Here is a 15,155-nt window from a genome sequence, read left to right as displayed (position 1 = left end):
TTAGTGGCTCGATTCATTCCCTACCTGTAACGGTGGACTGCTGTATCTTGTTATAGATACTCTTAAGATTCAGTTTTTGCCACTTGTTAAGATCCTTCTGACTTCATAACTAGATTGCTACATAGTATGTGAAGCTAGTGGTTTGTAATATAGTGCCCATAGGTGTTTAAAAACTGTCCTCAATAGGTAGAGGAAAAAAAAGACATAATGTTGGCGTATTTAGGATATTTTCTATTTTCTTGGAATGTAGTCTACAAAACTATTTTTCTTAGTTTGACATGATTTATATGAACATCTATAACCAAGGAAGAGGAAATCAGATAAAAACAACAACAACAACAAATTTTTATTATTTGCTTACAGTTTTTCAAGGAATGGGAAACCTTAAGAGCAGGACATTTTAAATAAGATTGCATCTCTTTCATCCATCAGTTTGTCCTTTGTACATGTGTAAGATAGGCATTGTGCAGACTAATACTGAATATTCAGAAGAAAACCTTTTTAATTCATTTTTGAATTACAGGGACAAATATTACTAGATAACATTGGCCAGTTCTGGATGTTTCATGCAGTGATAAGCATATGTTGTTCTGTTGAAAAAGCTTATTATCATAATACTGCACATTTAAGTGAAGCTGAAAATTTGTTTTTTGTGTTTTCTGAAACATACTTCAGTGTGCTTGTATTTTCTAATGGTGTGGGTGCATAAGCAAGTTTTAAATTGAGCACTTTCTGTTCCGCTTTATAGAATGTCTGATCAGTAGTCAAACTTGGATATGGGATGTTAAAAGAGCAGGTTAAGTATCCTGGGCTGCAGTTCTTAGAGAATACAGATGCAATGATACACCTCAGTGAGAATACAGGAAGTTACAATTTTTTCCTGACTCTCCAGTGGATTTAGCCTTCAGGAGAACCTTTAGGCATCATATTTAATTTTGGGTCAAACATAAAAAGGCAGAAAAGAAGGCAAGACTTCAAAGGAAGACCTGAATTTGCTGGAGATTTTAAATTTCAAGTCTAGATGTTTAACACCTTTACTTTTTTTTTTTTTTTTCCCCCAGAGCTCTAATTTCTATTTTCAGAAGGTAAAAGGGTAAAATCTGGGAGCATTGTCCTAGTCAGAAATGAATGCCTATCTCTTTCAGTAGTCTTTTATAGTTGGTAGTAGGAAATTTTTTAATTTGAAAAGAGATAGACCTTTATGTGATACATTGTTTTGGTTAACATATAACCTCTAAAAGTTCATGTTGGAGCAAAACTGCTTAAATTCAGCTATTCAAGTAGTATATTAACTCTCAGGTAAACACTTCACTACTTAAAGTATTCAGCTGCCATTCCATTTTGAACGCTGGTTTCCCTTTAAAAATTGAAAGCCTTGTCTTTGTTTACCTAATCTCATGATCAGTCTGTTTTCATCTCCTGCAGTTCTTCTTGTTTTACTTTGTGTTCTCCTTTGAACCTGTTGCTTAAACTCTTGGCATTTTTATTCTTGCAATGTAGCTGAGCTGATCTCTTTCCCTCTGCTTTTGTGTGTTTTGTTGTTACTTCTTTTTACTCCTTGCTCAGAGGCCCCCCCCCCAAAAAAAAAAAAGAAAGTCTATTTTTTCTACTGACTGATAGCACTGCTAGTTATGTTCTAATGGTAGTTAATGGTTCTAATGGTTCTAATTCTCAATCGCTTCATTGAGAATATTGCTTAATAGGTGATAGTAAACACTATAAAAATAGTCTAGTAGTTTCCTAAGAATTACATTCTGTGATGGCTTTTAACTGACCTAAGGTAGTTACTATAATCTGGTTGGTATCTTTGTGCCTGCTCTGTGGGTCAGATTCTGCTGTGAGTCAGTTTCATGAACTATACCCATGGAGGAGAAAACTAGCACTGCTCTTCTGTTACTTTAACATGAGGAGGATGATATGCAAAAGTATAACCTCTTGTTTCTGTGCTTCCTTCTGTGTCTCTGTGTCTGCCTCTTGCTGTAGTCTCTACTTGAGTTGTAACCTTTGGCCAGGAGCAATTTTCTTTGTAGTTTTTTTAAAAAAAACCTTTGGAGTTTTTTTTTTTTTTTTTTTTTTTTTTTTTTTTTTTTAACTTGTTTAAGTAGAAGTTAGTACTGTTCAGGTGTAATTCATTATTTTAGCTTAGGCACAAATGTAAATTTAAGAAGTGTTGGGAATTCCCACCCTTCTTTTTTTCCAGCTATTCTTTTATGTTTAAATGTTTTTGTGGTGAGGGAAAAAAAAAAAACAGGTTACCTAAAGAAGCAATTTTTAGGGAAACCAGAAGAAGCCCTTCCATGAGTGAGAATAAAGGACATACTGCATTGCTAAAACTAAAAAGGCAAAGTAGGCTTTACCCTGCATGCAATGTAAATATGCATGTGATCCTCCTGAAATTCTGTTTCTGAACTATATTGTGCCCAGGATGTAAATTGTCTATTTAGGTGGCTATTGTTACTAAGTCACTTCGATGCAGAAATCTAGTTTAGAAAAGATGTCTGACTATGTAAGTTGCTTAGGAAATAAGATGCCGCACCTCTGCAGCCTTACAATGCAGATGTTTTTGTTTGTATGAAAACAGGTATGGTGAACCAACTATTTTTTTTTTCCCCTTTAGGGACCAGTTACTCTCCACAAGAAAATTCACATAACCACAGTGCTCTTCATAGTTCAAATTCACATTCTTCTAATCCCAGCAATAATCCAAGCAAGACTTCTGATGCGGTGAGTATTTGTGATTAGTATTTGTCTCTACTTTACCCCATTCATACACACTGTATTTTTGTGATTTTTGTCAAGAATAAGGAGTGTAAATTTTGTGCTTTATTGAATTATCCAATATAAGTTTTTATTGTATGAACCCCCTGTATACCCAAACTGCAGTTGATACATCTTGTAAAGATACTAAAATTGATTATTTTTAGAAGTTTCAGGTACTTATCTTTGAATTTAACATACTAGATTGTTTAAATAAAAGTAACTATGGGGAGAAATATTTTCCACAAGCATTGGTAAAAATCATACTGTCTTGTCTAGATTTACTTATTTAAGATGTACTATACATCATGAGTTTTGGTCACTTTATGTAAATTTTAGTAGTTATGGTGGTGTATGGCACTGAAAACAGTAGATAAATTCTGTAAGTATAATAAAAATTTTAATATGGAGATTTTTAAAATATATAATCACAAGTGACAAAAGCCATAGCTTGGATATTTAGATACTAATATTTTAAGGAAATTTAAGGTGCAGAAATCTAAAGTTTAGCGATACTGATGTTATCGCATCCTACTAAACATACTGTTAGGTGTATTTTTTTCAGAGTTGGTAGGAATAAAATAGAATAAACTATCCTGTAGAATGTAGTGGAAATGTAGTGGTCCACATCTTTAAACTATGTCAGATGGAATAGGCATTTAGAGGTGATTAGGGTGCATATGAGGACACTACATAGCTTTAAAAATGATAGAAGCTTTTAAACTTGTATATTAAAACTCCCCAGTAGTCTTTAATTCAACACTGTTTGTATTTTAAAGGCTTATGATTCTGCGGATGACTGGTCTGAACACATCAGCTCTTCAGGCAAAAAGTACTACTACAACTGCCGAACAGAAGTTTCACAATGGGAAAAACCAAAAGAGTGGCTGGAAAGGTGTGTGTGTGTGTGTGTGTGTGTGTTTTTAATGCATAAGGAAAACATTTACTATAGATAATTCAAACAGTAGCTGAGCCAACCAAATAGGTTACTACATGGTCCAAGTCTAGTCTGTCCCCACCCTTATATGACCTCCGGCAGCTGTTTTATTCCTTTTTCAATTTGATCCAGAAGGAAGAAGAAGGGAAAAAAACCCAAAACTGTGGCTTGCAGCTAGGTTAGTGAGCTTAACTGGTTTATTGAGGAGCTGGACAAGCACAGGAGCTGAAGTAAGGGAAATTGTCGGTAGAGTTTGCTCCTCAGCTGTAGCAGCAAGCTACTGGAATGGCTTAATTCATCTCATGTAACTTAACCCCTAGAGAGTATTAGGATGACTTAAGTTCTTACTTAACTTGTGTTTTCTTTTATTCAGAGAGCAGAGACAAAAAGAAGCAAGCAAAATGTCAGTTAACAGTTTCCCAAAAGATAGAGATTACAGAAGAGAGGTGATGCAGGCGACAGCTGCCAGTGGGTTTGCCGGTGGAAGTATGTGTTTTTTCTTTTTTTCTTTTACAGTAATATATTCTTGCCTTGTTTGTATTACTGTTTTATTTTTTAAACTAAAAAGTATTCCCTTTTCCTAGCTGTCTTTCTCCCACATTTTTAATACAAAAAGGCCAAACCTAGTAGCACAGACAGCTCTCACAAATATTGATCCTTAAAATAACGTTGAGCTGTTACTAATATTACACTTGCTTAATGCTTGTCATAGTACTGCTTATTTTTTTCAGCGTTTACTGGCTAATTTAGTGATTTTTTTCTTTTAGGTAGTTATTGAAAAAAGCTTAATTTTTAATATATTTGGAATGTCTTGATCCTTATGAGACCTATCTATGTAATATTCTGAGCAACAAAATTCTAAAACCTTGATTTCTCATTTGAAAATAATCAGCTAACTTAATGGGTTTTGTCATTAGCATTATCAGAGTCTTGTGTATGTTATTTTTCACCATGCTAACACTGTTAAGCAAAGTCTTTCCCAGACTATGATATTTTTTTAATTGAATTGTTTTTAATTCTTTTTCCAGATTTCTAGCTTTAATCAAATAATCAAATAGTTCTAGGAAACAGTTGTATTACAAACTTCCTTCTGTATGCTGATGTAGTTTGTGTAACTTTATAGTGTAGTTCTTGAGATGGCTTAAAAGTTGAAGCAAAGGTATCTGCTTCTTACCCCGGCTTCCCTCACCCCTCTTCTTTTCCCCTCCAATCTGTGGTCTTGACAAGGCTGAGACTTTCAAAAGACTTACTTTCATCACCAAAAAATATCCCCGAAATAAAAAAAAATTAAAAAGAAATAAAAAAGGATGAACAACACTTCAATATGTGGAGGAAAAAAGCTGTGTTTCTTCAAGATGTGTATGCCATGAAACATACAGAAGTTGCATGTGGCAGTAACTGTTTTATGACAGATGAAAATCTAGGAACCAGGAAGAGAAGTATATACATACGCTTGATGTGTTCCTAGAGTAGCATATTTCAAAGTCCATTAGCATGTGACAAACACAGATTAGCCCCTCATTCTTGAATTGATCTTCTTGAATTAATTCAGCTGAAAGTAAGTTCTTTGAACTAGTGCTTAGGTGACTTGAGGTGGAATTCTTTGAAGGCAAGGATTTGAAATTATTAAATTCTACTGGTTTGGGATTTTTAATGCACAAAAGAAATGACATGAATTGTCTATTCACACTAAATACAAGGTGGAAATAATAGATTTTGATTTAGATTTTTTAGGAGACTTAAAATCTTAACTTTGACTGTAGCACTTATTATAAAGAAGCCCTTCATCAAAACATAGGAACTCTAAATCAAGCAAAGGTCAGAAAAAGTGCACTTTTTCAGTGAGTAAAATTGAATTTTGCCTTTTTTATTGCTGATCTGCTTGAGGATTTTTTTTTCCCTTTTAAATCTTAAATTCAGTCAGCTTTTATTATTGATACGCTACTGAATTAATCACAGTCATTGCAATCTTAAAACAAGCTTCTAATTAAATCTTTTTTTCCCCTCATTGCAACATTACTTGGGGAATCCTGAAAAAAAGTGGAAGACAAGCATTCCAGTGACGCCAGTAGTATGCTCCCACAGAATATTTTATCTCAAACAAGCAGGCACAATGACAGAGACTACAGACTGCCAAGAGCAGAGACTCACAGTAGTTCTACTCCAGTACAGCATCCCATCAAACCAGTGGTTCATCCAACTGCTACCCCAAGCACTGTTCCTCCTAGTCCATTTTCTCTACAATCTGATCACCAGCCAAAGAAATCCTTTGATGCTAATGGAGCATCTACTTTATCAAAACTGCCTACATCCACATCTTCCATCCCTTCACAGAAAACAGAGAGAAAAGGTATGTCTGATGAAACTTCTTATGGTATTTAAGATAATGGATTGTGTTTGAGTTACTGATTCAAATACGTTATTTCTAGAATGTAAATGTGTTTCTTGTGTTGATTATGCTTAGAACCTCTTTTTGTTTTGATGTATTGTTAGTTCCCCTAAACCACGTTTATTGTATTTTACACAGCTTCAAATTGACATTACAGTATATACTGTTTACTGACTTACTCTGCAGATTGTCATTTCAAATTATCTTTTAGTAAAAAGTATCTTAGTTTGTTTTCCCTTCATGTTTTTTTGGATCTTTGCTGTTATTTGAGTTCTTAACATAGCTGTTGTTACACTGTTTGAAAGTCATTTTGGACCAATTTGTCTTATCAATTGCTGTTACTATATGGAATGCCAGTGTCAAAGTTGTCAGTAAGTACAACCACCATTCTTACAGAAAGAAACGAAGTTTTTTACATGTCTGTAATAGCTACTCTTCTGTTTTGATCCACATCCTATGATATGCTGTATCTTCAGTTTTAAAGCTGCTGAAAGTTTGTATTTCTTTATAATATGTATTGGAAGCATTAGACCCTCCAAGCAAAGATCAGAACCTTACTGTGCTAGTTACTGTTTGTGACCCTTCAAAAGTCTACGTATTTAATTGGATTTACTTCATTATTAGGGAAGAAGAGCTGCAGAAGAACGTGAGAATGGAGATAGGTGTTATTAGTGATAGTGAAATACTTTGGTTTTTTAATGGTTCATAGAAAGTAATGTTGTGTAAGAAAGTATTTTGAGGTCTTTGGACCTTGAAAAATAATTTTTGAGAAAAAGAGAAAAATAATTTTTGATAAACATTTGTCTTTAATTTAGAATAGTGCTTAACTGATAGGACGTTGAATTCTTTTTTTGAAAGATGGTGTGTTGCTCTGTTGATGTTCAAAAGTCTTTCTAGTTAAGGAAGAATAACAGTCCTAAAAGGAATACCAAAAGGAGTTAGGCCTGATGTTGGTCTCTTACTCTGCATGCGCTCTTCTGCTTTCCAGTTTTTTGGGAGGATGATTGTTTTTTTTTTAGTTAAAGAACTCTGGCTATTATTGTAGAGATAAGTGCACTTGACCATCAAAAAAAACTCCCATACAATGCCATACCTTGGCAAATACTACAGTGCAAGAAAACTGTATGTAAAGAGTTTTTTGTATGTTTTTTTCCTTGAGACTTTATGTATAAAGTAGTGTATTAATGTTGACTTACCTGTAGAGGATTAAAAGATTTTTGGAAAGCTCTTTTTTGTTTAGGAAAGCAAAACAACAAAAAAAAAGATGTATGAGTTTAAGCGTGGCTCCTGTACAGAACACTGAAGTTACCTGCTTTTGTTTTTAGCCTCTGTGCTCTGAGTGCAGTTGATGCACTCAGTAAAATTGCAGTAAAATTGAGTAACTGAATTTTGCTGCAGTCAAAGGAATTTGCCCTGATGACAACTGCTAGAGATGTTTGCAGAGAATTCTAGTGTTTTTTGTGTATGTGATGCTCTTTTGAGAACTGAGCGTGGGTACAAGTAGTGAGGAGTATCGTGTAAGGCAGTCTTGACACCATAGATTTTCCTTTGGAGTCTGTATTACCTTGGATGCTTCCATGCTCATAATCACTTAATTTCTGTCATCCTGTGTAGTTGCGTTTTTAAAGGTTATACAGCTGAAAGGGATAGATTTTGTAATACTGATGTCTTGTAATTCAGTGTTTCATGATACTTCATTGTGAGCAAATATAACGCTTCCTGAGTTTCAGACAGGGTGAATCAGGGTTTTAAAATTAATGCATGTAATTGAAGAAGAATAGAAGGTTTAAATAGATGAATATTAGGCTTGAAATACTTACAGTTGCAGAAACCACAAGTTTTGAAGTGTTACTTTAATTACCTTTGTTCCTACAGTAACAGAAAAATTCAGTGCAGCTTTTATTATGATCAAAGATAATTCAAAAGATACGTGCAGTAGTCTTGCCTTTTTCTTTTTTTGTGAATGTTAGACTTCCATGTGATGAGAGATCTGACCAGAGTAATTCTTGTTGCAGTGTATGTTTAAAAGAAGGGAGGAAGGGAGAATATTCTGCCAGCAATTGGGAGGTTTTTGGATGAATTTCTGGTACTCATTCTCCACGAGGTGACTGTAAACCTGTAGTACTATAGGTATGCAGTTTTTAAAGTGTTTGTTAGTTGTTGCGCAAAAAGCTAAAAAAAAATTGTCCTGAGACATTCAACTCAAAGTATTAAAAAAAAAAAAAAAAAATCTTTGTAGAGTCAGCAAATAGTTTGAGAGCTTTATTTTCATGCTAGTAAAGCAAACAGTATTTGATCTTTTGCATTTTGCTTGCCATGCCATCCTTTTCTCTCTCTCTCTTTTTCCTCTTTTTTTAAAAAAAAACAAACAAAAAATCCCAGTAAAGCTGTCTTTGAGCATTGCTTATAAAAGTAGCTAGGTCCAAATAAGATGTACAATAAGAAGTACACTAGTTCTTGCTTAAAAGAATATTTGCTTCTTGTCAATGTGTTGCTGGTGGTTTATGCCAGCATATGTGTACTGCTGTTTCAATAGTTGTGTTCATAGTGTTCATTTTTAATCCAGTAATAGCTATGAAAAGCAAAACAACAACAAAAAAAAAAGACTCTCCCCCCCCCCCCCCAAAAAAAAAAAAAAAAAAAAAAGACTGCTTTTTTCAGCTCAGTCTCTTTTACTGCAGGGATATGTTGTAGTCCCACAAGGAGATTGAATAAAGTCCCTGGCTGAACTATAGCTCAGCTGTTAGCGGTAGCCCTCTGCCCTCTCAGTGGCTGGCAGTAGTGGAGAGTTCCTGGGGAACTGTTTGACCTTCCCTTTGGTTTGAATGTTCCAGTCAGAATCTGCTGCTTCTGCTTGTGCTCACTGTGAGTGCTTTATGCAGGTAACGTGTGGGGTTGCTTTTCCTACTTTTTGACTGCTTTATCTCTAGGATGCATCACATATTTTCTGGTTTCTAATTCAGTTATTGAATGAAATGCTGTCATGCTGTCCATATCTTAACAGTGTCTCTGTCTGTAGGATGCTGCTTCTCATGCCCTTCCTCCAGTCCCATCAGGCAGGATTCCTGTTTCTGGTTGCAGCAATACATTCAGAAAATTTTCTGTCAAAATCTCGCTAGTTGGCTCGTGCAGTTTTGTCTAGGTTGTAACATTGATGCTGACAGATCAGACAGGTTGGTCAGTGGTGGCAGAGCTTCTTCCTCATCCTTTTCGCCTCTATAGTTTTTCTACTTTTAATACTTTCTAGTCTTTAGAATTCAGTATCATTGTATCTTCTTTGTTGGCAGAGTTCTGCGCTTTTAAATATATTACTTAATTCATGCAGTGGTTAAAAATTACACTAGAGCGACTGTTAGAGGTTTCTTCTGGTATTTCAGACACGCTTGCTGAGTATTGCTGTTAACTTTATTTTAGCAACTGTACAGGGATAAAATACGAAATTTCAATTCTGAGATTGCAGTAGTTCAGTGACTTGCTCCAACATGAGAAAAATACAGAATTTTTGTGTTTTAGAGAATTGGAGCATGTTTGAGAACTCAGTTGTCATTGTTGCTATAGTTGGCATTTGGCCAAATGTATTTATAAAAATTCATTGCTTTTAAATGTAGTTATTTATTTATTTGGGTATAACTTAGGGACCTTTATAGAGCTGAACTGCGTAAAAGAGCTAAATGCGGCCATCACTGCTCAAAGAGCTTAGAGTGGCAAATGTACAGTGGTGTATACACTTACAAGATACTTCAGCACAGATGAATGTGCAGATGATTCTTAATCACTAGCAATAATTAGTTGTTTTAGGTGATAGTTGTTTAATCATTATAGCAGAGGGAGAGGATTGTGAGAAAATAAGGCATCAGCAGTTTTTTTCCCCACTGAGGGCATAGTGTGAAAGCACATGTGCATGGCTGTTGCTAGCAGAGCAAGAGACAACTCAATTTCACGATAAATTGAGTGGGCATTAATGTAGTACTGAACTTAGAGGGCTTTGAATGAATTGTTTTTGTTTTTAATGGCATAAAAGTTACATCAGTGGTAGGAGCTGTTGGAATATTTGAGGGATCACGCTGGTAACTTGTGATTTAGCCTGTCAACAGCAAGTTTCCTTGTCATTAAAAAAGTAATTAAAACAAGTCCTGTGTTCACATAGATAAATGAGCAAGAGTGAACTACAGCTGTCTTACAGAGGTATTTGTGGTAAGTCATATTGGGAGTACAAGTATGTAAGTTGTCAAAAGAAAGCCTGTAAAGGAAGTCAGTGAACAAAAAATTCATCCTCCCGCTGATTTCCCTCTCACTCACCTGAATAAGTCAATGAGCAAGTACTAGGAACAGATACTGACAGGGCTGCGGCTGACTTGTGGGGATAGATAGCACGGATTGACAAGGTGCGGAGGTGCGCTTGTCAGCAGCCATCTGCTGAGACCGAGGAGCTCAAAGTTCAGAAAGCTTTGTTTTCTAGGCCAGTGGGCTAAACGTAATCTGAGTAACTTTCTTAACTTTAACATACTAGGCTGAGAACTGCATTTCAGAATGAGATTTGCTATTGGGTTGGATGTTTGCTTAGAAGCCAAGTTACCTTGTTATGAAGGGCAGAGTTGGTGACAGCAAGATTCAGCCATTTAATTTTAATATACTGCCTCAAACCTAATACTTAGCCTTCTGCTATCTGGACTATAATTCAAGGACATTATGGTGCCATTGTTCAAAATGATTCATATTTTTTCTGAAAGGATTACTTGGTCCTTTTATATTTAGAAGAAAAGTCACACTGATTAGGAATGTTCAAAGTAATGTTTCAGCTCTGACTTGAAATGATGCTTCAGGTGCAAGAAGTAGCCTCCAATTTACTTTAGTTCAGATGTCCACTTGTGTATCTTTGCTGCAAATTTCACCTCTGTCATACGACTTCTTGTTGTTGTGAATATGGCCTTATAACTTGGCCTTCCCATCTTTTTGCCCACAAAAATGTGATCACAGGTCACGTTCTAGCAGAATAGATTAGAAACAGAAAGCTTTTTCCTGATCATTGTGGTCTTCAAAAATGATTTTTGTTACAATTTTTTTCCCCACTGTGTTTTAATGTAACAAAAAGTAAATAGCGCTGTACTTTACTTCCTCTCCACATTTATTTTTTTTATGTGGCGTCTGAGTACTTTTTCTTCCTTATTTCTGGATGACTTTAGTTCTTCCTTTTTTTTAATACAATTAAATGCAATGGACCAGAAACTTGTTTTTCTGTTTGCTATTAAAATATGTATAGGCTGGTTCTAATATGCCTGTGTGATTACCAGAATGCATACTGTTTATTTCATATTGTCACAACAAAGATGAATAGTGTTTTTTTTTTCAGGAAATAATTGGTGCAAAGGAATTTTTTTGGAACAGTGATCTGAGAGGAAAAGCTAAAACATAAATTTTAATTAATGAAATTCTCAGCAGTTCAAAGGATCACAAGGGAGTATATTCTGCTCTTGTTTTTTTTTTGTTATTTTTATTAATAACAGTTTTCCTTGGGACTTTGATGTTAATAGCTGAAATTATGTGAGGTTAAAAAGTCTTTTGACTGTAATTGTGTAGAATTGTGTGGAAATTAGTATTGACAATGAGGAGACTGAAGAATTGCCCTGTCCAATTGCAGACAACATTATTTTTTGCTTGAGAGTTTATCAGGCCTTGCAACAAAATGTTTTTTTCTTTGTTTGTTTAGAATACCCTTTGTACTTTGCATTTTTTTTCTTTGTAAAATTTGTAAAATTTCAGTTATAGGTTCAGAATTAATTAATGGTTGATGTGCTAATGGTTAAAATTAAGTTTATATGTAGCTGACATTTAGTAAAAAGCTTATTTTGCAGTAATACTGTAGATTACTTGTTTATGAACATAATAGTATTGGCAGAAAGACAGGTATCAGTGAACCAGGTCTGCCAAACAGAAAAACTTAAATTTGTAAAGAAACTGAACCTTTCTGAATATCATATGCTCATTTCAGGTGCCTTGTATTGATTGAGGGTTCAAATGCCTTTAAGAATGATGAGATTAGGTATAATTCTAAACATTTCTTTTTTTAGTCCTAGAAAATGTTGTAGGAACTCGCAAATAGTGTTTAAATATTGAAAAGCGAAGTTAACTGTGGGAAAACATGTGATGAAATAGTCCTGCAACTTCATGAAGATTAGAAAAAGGGAATTGGGAAGAAGAAGGGGAGGGAGTAAGTAGTCTTTTGCTTATATTTGTAGAAATTTCAGGGGAGATGCACACAGCAGTGATAGCTGAGAATTAATGTGGGACAGATACTTCTTTATGAGAAGTTTTGAGTGCTTGTGTTAACTTCAGCAGTGAAACTTGGAAGTTTTGCACGACACAAATATAGTCAGTTTTAAACCTTTTAAACCTATTATAATGCATATTACACAAAAACAGATGTGTAAGTATTTAGAGTCTTTCTTTATTGGAAGTATTTCTTGGAGTTATTTTTGTGTCTGGAAGCCATCAAGTAAGATAAGTTAGCTTAAATTAAGGTCATTAAAAATATGCTTTTAATAGTGTTAAGATTGTATGGAACTATTTTGAATTCTTTCCATATTTTGTTAGGAAGTTTCAAATTTTATCACAAAGGTATTTGCCTTCATAGAAGAGGAAATACTCATTCATACTGCTTAGTATAAACCAGAAATTTCAAATTTTTGATTTGGCAAGAACACTTCTTATGCTCTTTTATTTCACTATGAATAACCTAATTTGTGAACTACAGTGGTGCTCTAAGAACTGTGCTCTGCATTCTGTATGATGTTAGATAACATAGAATTATTAATATGCTATGTGTGTGTAAATAGTCATGATCATAGTGATGTACTATTTCACTGAATTTAGACTGTTGATCTTAAAATATTAACCGTCTCCGAAGATGGAAGTGTTAGGTTTAGATACCATCTTTTTCCCCTACATTTTCCCTACCTGTTTAATTTGTGATTGTATCTAAAATATATTTTTCTCAGTTATATTTTAACATATACTTAAAAAGTCTACAATAACACAGATACATGATAGCATTTTCCATTGTGTCTGAAAGAATTAATTGGATTGGATTGGTGAGATTCAATTTGCATCTTTATAGCAGAAAAGTTCAGCCAAACCAGAGCACTTTTATTCAGTTTCTTTTTACACAATAGATTGAGTGCTTTTTTTTTCAAGAAATGAACAAATACCTAAAACGAACTTTAAGGTTTGTATTCATTGCATTGTTAGCTTGAGTTTGCCTTTGATTCAGTTTCTCATTGCATACAGAACTGCAGCATGGGTCAGAAATTATGTAAGCTATTTGGAGTGCTGGTCTAGGTGAAGTGTTGCTTGTGTGAATTTAATATTATAGTGATGAGTAGCTTTATTAGAGCAATTAATTCCTTCTTTGTATCGTTGATCCTAGGAACGTGGTCTCATTTGGGCTGAGCTAACTCCGATAAAATATCTTAACCTAACTGTGAAGATGAGTGTAATTGCTTTAAATATTTCTTGAAATTAGTCCTAGTTTCTGTCGTTTTGTTTGTTTGGGCTTTTTTTTTTTTTTTTTTTTTTTTTTTTTTTTTTTTTTTTTTTAAGGTTCTCAAAACTCTAGGATAGGAGAGTTATATTAAAAAGTATAATATACCCTGTTGTGCATAATTGCCTTGCTTTTGTCTGCAAACGTATCTTGTTGTCCTTATTTGGACTTTGACAGAGCCAGTTTTGGTTTAAAGTTTACATGTTTTTGTTTAGGATGATAAGATTCTTATTTACTTAATGTGTCTTGACTTGCAGTTGTAAGTCTACTTTGAATACTGTAACATCATAATATTTTGTGCATAATACTTTTATGACAGAGATTTGTACTGATGACTTAACTATTTTAAGGGGGAACTAATACCTAATCGACTGTCCAGTCAAGTGTCAATGAAAATGATACAAGAATTCTCTATCTGCTTTCTCCCCCCCCCTTCCATCTTTATAACACTTCTTGTCCCTTTGTGTTATTTAAAGTTCTAAGTTCTTCTTGTGAAAGCTTCTGGAGTTCCTGCTCAAATACGATGAAAAGACGACCCCTAATCCTGAGGAGCTTGTAGCTAGATAAGGCTAGCCTTTTTCTTAGAAGTCTATGTCCCTTGGCTATTCCATCCTCACAAGAAGTCAAATATGAGTGATTCTGCCTTTTTTGTTTGTTTGTTTTGCTTTGTTTTAGGCTTTTCGGCTGTTTTACTGAAAAGTTGTTTTGGAGTATTTGTGACCTGTCATGAACTATTTCTGTTCTAAAAGCATGAAAACAGAATCCCTTCTACTTCACACAATTTTCTATATGTGTAGCTTGGCAGAAAAAAATGATGAAACCCTCCGTGCCCCTCTCCAAAAAAATGAAAAAACCTATCTAGTGGCTAACAGGATGGTAATTAGATTATAATAGTTACATGTTGTTTATTTTAGCTCAGACATATCTAACCTAGAAACTTTGTTTGATTTACGTATTGATAGTTATTTAAATCAGCATCAAGCTAAAGAGTTGCAGTTAAGACTGTTTAGAAAACAGCATTTAGAAACTTTAACACAGAACAAGATACTTCTATTTTTCTTCTTTATTAAAGCAGTCAGCCTCTTCCTACTGTCATCATCTTGCCTAAAGAAATAAAAAACCTTATTGTGAAAGAGGTTCGTAGCCAATTACTTCATTTCGTTTGGGTTCTTACATGAGACGGGGAAGATCCAGGTTAATATTACCTGCCCAAGTTGGAGTGGGGATAAAAATAAGTCTTCAGTATTTCAGGCAAGCATTCGAGGTGAAATTTAGGATCCCTGTCCATCTCTTCACTTGTCATCCAATCTGTTTGGTATGTTAGAGGCATTAATTTTGACCAAATTTGCGGGATTTTTTTTTCTTTCTTTTTTTGCTGATGCAATTTAATAGGTATAAGGGAAAATGAAGGTAAAATTGAAGTTTAGGGGCCCAGGCTTTTCAGAGGTGTGGAAAATGTTTGAAATGACTGATGATATAAAAATAGTAAGGAGAAATTCTTTCAGTGCAAGAATTCTTCTACAGTACTGGATTGA

The 15,155-nt window shown here is 34.4% G+C and overlaps 1 protein-coding gene across 3 annotated transcripts in view; it reads left to right on the top strand.

The window, feature by feature from the left end:
- WAC (WW domain containing adaptor with coiled-coil) overlaps positions 1-15,155 on the top strand; it is a 63,432-nt gene that overhangs the window by 25,420 nt on the left and 22,857 nt on the right. For all 3 annotated transcript variants that reach the window (XM_062568988.1, XM_062568987.1, XM_062568986.1), the window contains exons 4-7: positions 2,618-2,724; positions 3,537-3,652; positions 4,068-4,180; positions 5,736-6,044. In XM_062568988.1, the coding sequence (XP_062424972.1) occupies positions 2,618-2,724; positions 3,537-3,652; positions 4,068-4,180; positions 5,736-6,044 (645 nt within the window). The remainder of the gene's footprint in view (positions 1-2,617; positions 2,725-3,536; positions 3,653-4,067; positions 4,181-5,735; positions 6,045-15,155) is intronic.

Source organism: Rhea pennata, chromosome 2 (genome assembly GCF_028389875.1).
Source record: "Rhea pennata isolate bPtePen1 chromosome 2, bPtePen1.pri, whole genome shotgun sequence".
NCBI lineage: Eukaryota > Metazoa > Chordata > Aves > Rheiformes > Rheidae > Rhea > Rhea pennata.
The sequence above is the reverse complement of the archived record's forward strand: the minus strand, read 5'-3'. Positions and strand labels throughout refer to the sequence as shown.